The following is a 7802-nucleotide window of genomic DNA, read 5'->3' as shown; positions in this document are numbered from 1 at the left end:
CTATTTAAAAGCAGCAGCAATGTGCTTTTCCTTGAGATCGAATTTAAAAGATGTTAAAAATCTAAGAAAGTGGCTTTAGCTCTTAAGCATATATACACATCAAGTCAACATATAAAAATCTGCATTGAAAAGAAATTTCACTGTTTTTTCAAAGTTCTTGCAATTGTTTGAATTGTTTGTAATTGTTTCAATTCAATTGTCAGCATGTAAGAAAAGTCACTAAGAGTGGATTTATGTGAAATGTACCATTTTAGACAAACTTACAGAGTCAGAATTGTTCAGAACTGTGGTGATAAGAATGAGACATCTGAAGCGAATACCTTTAAAAAACTACCTTACAGAAAGTTATTACATGAAATGGTTAGGCATTGCCTATTGCCTGAGACATTGTGCTACAATATTTTTAAAACAAGCGTTGGCCTCAAACACATACAGGACAGAGAGGTATATGCAGGTAGTTTTAAGGCAAAATAGTACCCAAAGATTTTAAAATTTAAAAGTATTTCACCATTATCAACATTACATATAAAACTCATGAGACACATGTAGGTTCGCTGATCATTGTAAATAGCAAATAAAGCGGATATATTTGCACTGTCGACATCATGACCTCTGGTTCCTATCAGCACCAGGAGGTTTCTATACACCACAGCATTTAACATCAAACAACTCTGAATGACTTTGTTTACATTTCAATGACTGAATTATGCAGAAACTTTGGAAAACTAGTGGAATTCCGTTTTAATTGCTAACATTCTGGCATTGGAGTCATTTAAAAATTGTACCACTGAGAAGATTTTAAAGCAGACTCTGTTAACTCTCCCCCTCTCTTTCTTCCTCTTCGTGCTTAATCACTGGGGTCCCTGAGGATTACATTAGTTAGAAGAGCATGATTAGCATGATTCCCAGTAATCTTCCTAAAGATTGAAGATACAATCAGTATCTTTCTCAAGATGGATTATATTCAGATTATACAAATAGTGCCACTGTCACCCCATGGTCAGTGTTTTTTGTTGCTGCTGCAAAAATGCTGCAAAGTAACAAAAGCCTGCCACCTACAGCAATTCTTGAATGGAGATTTAATACTTTAAATGTTTCTAATTATATACAAAACAAATCTAATTGATGATTTGTCTACTAAAGATAAAGTGAAAATCTGAAACCAGAGCTGCATATGGACATCAAAGAAATCAAAGTGCTAATGCACATCCAAGCATGTGATTAAAGAATGAGTTATACTTCTGCATCTGCGCATTAGTGAACACGTGAGGGCACTGTGCGCTGATGTTTGTGTAGATGTCTGCCAACATACTTGCATGTAACCTGAATGTAAACATTAGGGTTCATTAAATGATTGGCATACAACTGCATTCTGTTTGTATTTACATTTTACACAGTGTCCCAACTTTTTTGGAAACGGGGTTGTACAACCAATTACGTTTTAAAAGTATCCTTTGGTAAATTCTACTGAACAAAAGCCCCGAAGAGCAAAACCGACATGTTACTCTTTAAGGAAGCATCTAAAAAGTGCACTTGTACTTGTAAACTTGTGAACTTGTACAACTGTGAAGATTACATTTTAAAGCATTAAAGGTTGTAGAGGCTATAGGGTTATTTTGGGCAATTGTTGGGTAACTAAACGGGTGATGTTATTGTGCTGAATGTGATCTGTGGCACGTTAGTGAACATTTTATTACTCATTGTTCACTTAACAGCCTCTCACACACGCAAATGTACCCTCATATAGTTCATTCTGCACTTGTGAATGACATTATTTATTCAGTATTATTGAGTATCTGGTGTGAAGTGCCATTGCATCATAAATATGTCTGATCTGATGTCTTGCATCATAAATATGTATGATAATTTCAGAAGGACTAATTTTATAAGGCTAAATGTCTTACATATGCAACATAGCAATAGGTGCACATGTATGTATGAGAAGCGAGAAGGGGTACGCAACAAATGGTCAAATAAAGGGTACAGGACTATAGAAAAAGTTTGGGAACCACTGACTTATGTTAAACAAAGGGGTGTGAGGTAAGTTTAAAACTGAGACTGATTTTTACTGATGGAAAAAATGGTCAGGTTTTGAAAATGTACACATGCATATTAATTCCATATTTGACATCTAGTATAAAACTGACAGACTGCTATGTGCAGTAAAACCTTTCAACAGAATCCAGTGGATTTTCTGTGTTGCAGAATGCATTTACTATCAGACTAACCAATCAGATCTATGTAGTCAATATGGCTCAAATTACTTTAAATGCTGCTACTGAAAAAGGGAATCTTCATAGAGACCTCAATACTGTGCTTCTTTCTGTCATACCAAAACCAGGCAAGGATTCATTAAACTATGCTAAATATCATCCTATTTCACTGATAAATGCTTAGTTCTTAGGTTGGAGAAAGTGATAGGTAATTTGATTCACCCAGACCAATCTGGGTTCATGAAAGGGCACCTGGCTTCAGACAATATCAGAAGGCTTTTGCATGTAGTAGGAGAAACACAAAAATTTAATCTCTTTGTGTCCTCATCCATACCAAAATCTGCTACAGATCTTATCTACCACCCAGGTTGAGACACTTAATGAGTTTAAGTCCTCACCCCTATTGTACCTCCTGTCCATATAGGACTCTAGAAACTTTATGTGGGAGTGCCCAAATATCGGTGCCGTTTATTCGCAGTTTTTAATGTTTTGAGAGCTGAAGCCGTGCCATAAAGTCCTTCACCACCATCTGTCAACATTTTCAGGAGGAAAGCCTCGCTCCGAATAGTGGAGTGGGTGGAGCTCCCCATGCTGTTTGGTGCAGCCTATGGTGGTCTGGCAAAACTAGGCTTGCTTAGTCTTCTTTTCGTCTTGTTCTAATATTAGATGGATCATTTAAATGTTTGTAAGGTTGCTCTTCTGCCCGCTGATCTTTCAACAGTCAGAGGAATGATAAAAGAAGAGGAGCCAGTTCACTAGTTGAAAAATAAATAGGAAAGCTCATAACGCTCAGTATGGCGTCTCTTCACAGGAAATGTCCTGCACCCTTCAAAAAAAGTTTGTTATTTTGTTTAGTTCTGGTTCGGTTCGAGTATTTTTGAGGTGTACATTCAGTAAATTCAGTAGCTTTTGCAAGCCTCTGTGAGCTATGCTTACCCATTAAATTCTCTGTATTGCAACATAGCTATGCTTACGTGTCGTTTCGTATAAATCACTAGTATAAATTGTATCATTAGTATATAAAAAGTAGTGCATTAGTATAAATCAGCCTTAAGTAGCTATATGTGTTTATTCATAGCTGTGTATATTACAAGCAGTGCAAAACAAGCAGAAATGTTTATTAGGAAATTTTGATGTTTGCTCCTTACCGTCAAGTTTCTTTAGATTGGGGACTCTTTTAGTGGCCTCATCTATCCACGTCCCCTCAGCAGAGTACTTCTCTTCTAAAGGATTCCCCACAAAGACCAGGTCTATCAGTGATGGAAGGTCTGCCAGTTTCACAAACTCCCCTAATGTGGCACCAGACAGAAAATGTGTAAGTACAAAAATTATGACATGGTTATGACAAAGCAATATCAAATGTTCAGGGTGTTTTTTTTTTACATGCTCACCCCACTCTTTGACTAAGTTGTTGGACATGTACAGAACTCGGAGCCTCTTCATGACATGGATTCCCTTCAGCTTCTCAATGAGATTGTAGGAGATCCAGAGTTCCTCCAAAGTGTCCCCTACTGCCTCCTACAGGCCACAACAACCACGGGTAGACAACACTTGAGTAACTGTGCTTCTTTACTATCTTAATCACTATTTTGGAAAATTTCTACTTTACTTGAGTACTGCTGGAATGCAATAGTTGTACTCTTTATTACATTTACATACTTTTTACTCCTTACATGTTCCTTTAGACCTTAAAAGTACTTGAAGACTAGGAGATTTTTCTCTTTGTCTCCTGCAAATGAGCTCCCGCATATTTTATTAATTGTTTTTATTAAAACATCTAACCAAATTCCAACCAGTGCAAAATGAAACTGCTTACAATCACACTAATTTGTCTTTGTGCAAATTAGTCGCCATATCACAGACCACAGAAAAAGAAAACTTTTAATTTATTTATTAAAACAAATTATTTGTGTATGTTTAAATGTTGATGCTTTCTCCTTTCAGTCATGTATATTCATGGCTCCATACTTCCACTGTAATTGAGTATGTTTCTGAACTCATATTTTCACTTATGTACAGTTTCTCTGTATTTTTCCCTTCCCTGACAAAAACACAGCTCAATATTCATTCTTAACCCCTAGTAAACAGGCACACTTTTATACAGATACTAATGTTCATCTGTCAGTTCATTAGTCAGCCACTGGAGGGAAAAACCATTACTATTACTTTATTTTATTTACTTTGCCATTTTAACCCAGATAAGTGTGTTTCTCTGAACCACAATTAAAAGAATTCTCTTCATTCTCTAGTATGAATGTAATTCTGCACTGTAAAAGTTGGGTTTTTAGCTAAAAATAGTTACCAGGCTGAAAATTTTGAGTTAACTGAATTTCGAACGGTAAGTCAACAAAACAAGATTCTTGCTTTGTCAACTTTGAAGTTCAAATAACTTACATTTTTAAGGCAGCCTGGTGACTAACTTTTTTCATATAAAACCCTTTTTAAGTGTGATGTATTATTTTCACTTACTAGTCCATTAAGGTTCTTGATGTTGTTTCGGCCCAAGGATAAAATCTTCAAATTCTCTAAGAGAAACGGCAAAATAATATCTTTCTTCCACCTAATAATTATTAGGTTTTATTATTATTATTATTTTAAATATTTGTTTTTGTATTTATTGTGTGCAAACCGTGTATACTCACTTAACCCGTTCAGGTTGGCAATTTTTTCAATACAGTTCGTTGACAACGACAGTTTCCTGGACAGCAAACATAAACAAACATGATAAAAATGTGGCAATTAACTAACAAGGAAGATGATAAATGGATAATGAGAGTCAAATATGAGAGGAAAACTCACTCGCAGTTCATAAGGGTTGAGAGAGAGGCGTCCATCTTTTCAATTGGAGGAATTTGGCCATATAGTTTCACTGCTTTAGCCTCACCGACTTTCTCTCCTGATTTTTCCTCCTAAAGAAAACCAACCAGGGTCACGAACATCACTGTTGCGGTAATGCTGAGATTAACTGCATTAAGTTAACTGTATTGCCTTTAACTGTGATAATGCTGTACCGCAAACAAGCCAGTGTTTAAAAGTCCTTACCCACTTCGCCAATGCCTCTTTAATAGTAGTTGCTTTTGCCTAAAGAGATAAAGACAGCCTTTGTGCGAATCTGTAACTTATATTGTAAAAACCAGCAATACATGTGCAAACTTGCCTGACTTAGCTAGCTGCTTAATCACCTACAAGAAGTACCGCTAATTATATTTTCATTAGCAGTATGCATACTCAATGAAAGGTTAATATGAGATCAATTCTTTTCGCTTAACCTTTTGTAGGACCAAATCCTGATCAGTTTCTTTAATATCATTCCGCTTTGCGGTTTATATTGCAAACGCTGTCTCACCCAGCCAACGCTAGCTAGCCTAGTAGTTAGCACGCCGCACCATAACTCACTGTGGCCGAACCAGTTACGTTAGGTGAACTAACAAGCTAATTCATTTTATAGGATGCCGTTTCGTTATAAAATGAAACGATCCCCCTTTTTTGCAAGACGTCGTTTCCTCTTTACTGTGCTGAGTAATATTGTAGCTAACATTGTATTACAGAAAAATACTGAAGATCGATTAGCTACTCACCATGTTGTCTTCTTTGGTTGCTATGGAAGTGTCACCGCTCAAAACGCATGCGCAGTCTCGGCGTCCACCATCACTGTAAACAACAATACGTCGCGTTTTCTTTCCATAGAGGGTCTTATTTTCTAGCTGTCTTTGTATGCGAAGCTAAAACAGAGTTTTACACGCACGTTTATAACGACATTAGAAGTAGAAGAGCGCTGCAAATATAGAAAAAGTAAATAAAGAAAGAAACTCGAAAATAATCTCACTCTTGGAAATGTAGTTAAAATAGAAGCAAAAGGTGTCTCGTGCCAATTTACTTAAGTAACAATGAAAGCCGTGTTACTTATTAGGCTTAATCTCAAATGATTCGCTTCTGCAAATATGGTGCACTATATGAGTTATAAAAATTTGGCTTCTACACGTAAATTATGCACTATTTGTCCATTATGGAATTTTTCACGTGTGCCTGAAGCCCAACCCGCTCTTTGTTAGTCTTGTCTTTTTTATACATTGAATATTTTCTTAGTTCTGATATCGATGTCAGCCAAAATTGTGACCATGGATTAGGTTGGAAGTGAAATGTAACGTTGTAGTATGACAGCTGACCGTTTGTGGAAAGGTTGTGATTCATTTTTTGTATATTTCTTCGAAACAAATAGGGAGAATGTCACTTAATATGGCAATTGGGCGTGTAATGTGATTAGTAATATGATTAGGTCTAGTCTGCATTCCTTTTAACGTAGATAAAAATATTATGTTGTAATTTGTTTGTGAGCACATCTTGAACACTACAATCTTCAACATGAAAAAAGAGGCAAAATGTCCTTGTAATATAGTAAAGACACCTTTGATCACGTTTCAGTCCAGAAGAGCATACAAGCCCTGTTTTCCATGTGTTCTTGTGCTTCCCCACTCGTACCGCTAGGTGGGACTGTTGTGACAATAATCAGATCACCTTCAACTCAATCCTGTGGTAATCTCAGGTGAAGTGCATTTATTTGGCATAAAATAAAAGTCATGGTTCCTCAGAGAGTGTCTGGGTTTCATGACTGTTTCATTCAGAGATCATTATTTACTAGAAAAGCATCAATCACCCCTACAGCATTTATAGTTTCATTGTTTTCCTTTTTCTACTATGCGTATACTGTGGTGTTGGGGAGAGTATAAAGGGATCTTTTCTTATGTTAACATAATTAAATTAATTTAAATGCCAATTATTTTAGTGTATTCTCTGTTCATTCATTTGTTCATTTATTTTATTTTTTCCTGTACTGAACTGTCATCATTCTGAAAAAAACTAGTCATAAATGTGCCTTTTACATTTGAATGCAGCACAAGGGAGCACAACGAATGGATGAAGTCTGACATCCGCGGGCTTTAATACAGTCCATTAGAAGGAGGGCGATATGATGTGCGCATGCGCACTGCGAAGCCTCCTGAAGAGCCCAGCAGCAGCAGCAGCAGCAGTTCTCCGTACAGCCCGGGTTCTTTCAGTTCCTGTTTCCGCCGGAGTCTCTCCACATAGTCTCGTCTCCAAGCATCTCCGTTACCCGAGATCCCTACTCTGCAGGGACCCCGTTTCCTCCGTGGTCCATCGAGGTGAGCCCGTCGCCGCTACGACGTGATTTAGAAACAAAAATGAATCGGCTAGCCAGTCTCTCTGACTGTTTTCCGGCCTGTTGCTAGCGGCTTTCACCGCTCCTGACACAAATGAAAATAACGGACGTTTAGCTGGCATGCGAGACCGCGAGAAAGGCCGATATTTTTTAAATAAATGCTCAGTGTGTGCGTATGTCTATCGGCAGGTCTCAGTGTAAAGAGCGAGTCTAAGTATTTTTACAGAAATGCAGACGATTGCGAATTTATTTCGTGCCATATTCGGCTCTCAGCGAAAAACAGTAACGTTTGACAAACAAAATTGATTCTTCATCGCAAGCAGGTGACTCACATGAGGTACGGTAATTGTAACTACGCCTACTGCCGTTGTGTAGTTCGTCGTCATGAGTTGCATTTGTGAATTATTTGACAT

General features: G+C 37.2%; 2 protein-coding genes across 3 annotated transcripts in view; one reads left to right on the top strand and one right to left on the bottom strand.

Annotated features, from left to right (window-relative positions):
- Window positions 1–88: 88 nt before the first annotated feature.
- Window positions 89–5847, bottom strand: dnal1 (dynein, axonemal, light chain 1). Of its 2 annotated transcripts, none has more exons than XM_036563710.1 (8): window positions 5792–5847; window positions 5256–5294; window positions 5013–5122; window positions 4856–4911; window positions 4683–4738; window positions 3605–3731; window positions 3362–3502; window positions 89–863 (listed from the first exon to the last, which is right to left on the bottom strand). In XM_036563710.1, the coding sequence occupies exons 1-8, from the start codon at window positions 5792–5794 to the stop codon at window positions 814–816; spliced, it is 582 nt and encodes a 193-aa protein (XP_036419603.1). In that variant the 5' UTR covers window positions 5795–5847; the 3' UTR covers window positions 89–813. The 2 variants fall into 2 exon arrangements, with proteins under 2 accessions (XP_036419603.1, XP_036419602.1); XM_036563709.1 differs by lacking the exon at window positions 89–863 and adding an exon at window positions 2953–3039.
- A 1365-nt stretch (window positions 5848–7212) lies between these two features.
- Window positions 7213–7802, top strand: part of fut8a (fucosyltransferase 8a (alpha (1,6) fucosyltransferase)) — a gene marked incomplete at its 3' end in the record, with an annotated part of 79793 nt that continues 79203 nt past the window's right edge. The window contains 1 exon segment of the mRNA XM_036563715.1: window positions 7213–7372.

The sequence above is a fragment of the Colossoma macropomum genome, unplaced genomic scaffold (assembly GCF_904425465.1).
Source record: "Colossoma macropomum unplaced genomic scaffold, Colossoma_macropomum, whole genome shotgun sequence".
In the NCBI taxonomy this organism is placed as follows: domain Eukaryota; kingdom Metazoa; phylum Chordata; class Actinopteri; order Characiformes; family Serrasalmidae; genus Colossoma; species Colossoma macropomum.
This window is presented reverse-complemented; position numbering and strand designations above follow the sequence as displayed.

Coding starts and splice junctions, on each gene's coding strand:
- dnal1 (XM_036563709.1), bottom strand. Junction 3,732..4,682: donor TCAAGAACCTTAATGGACTA/GTAAGTGAAAAT, acceptor TGTGGCCTGTAG/GAGGCAGTAGGGGACACTTT. Junction 3,040..3,361: donor CAATCTAAAGAAACTTGACG/GTAAGGAGCAAA, acceptor CTTTTTTTGAAG/GGTGCAGGACATTTCCTGTG.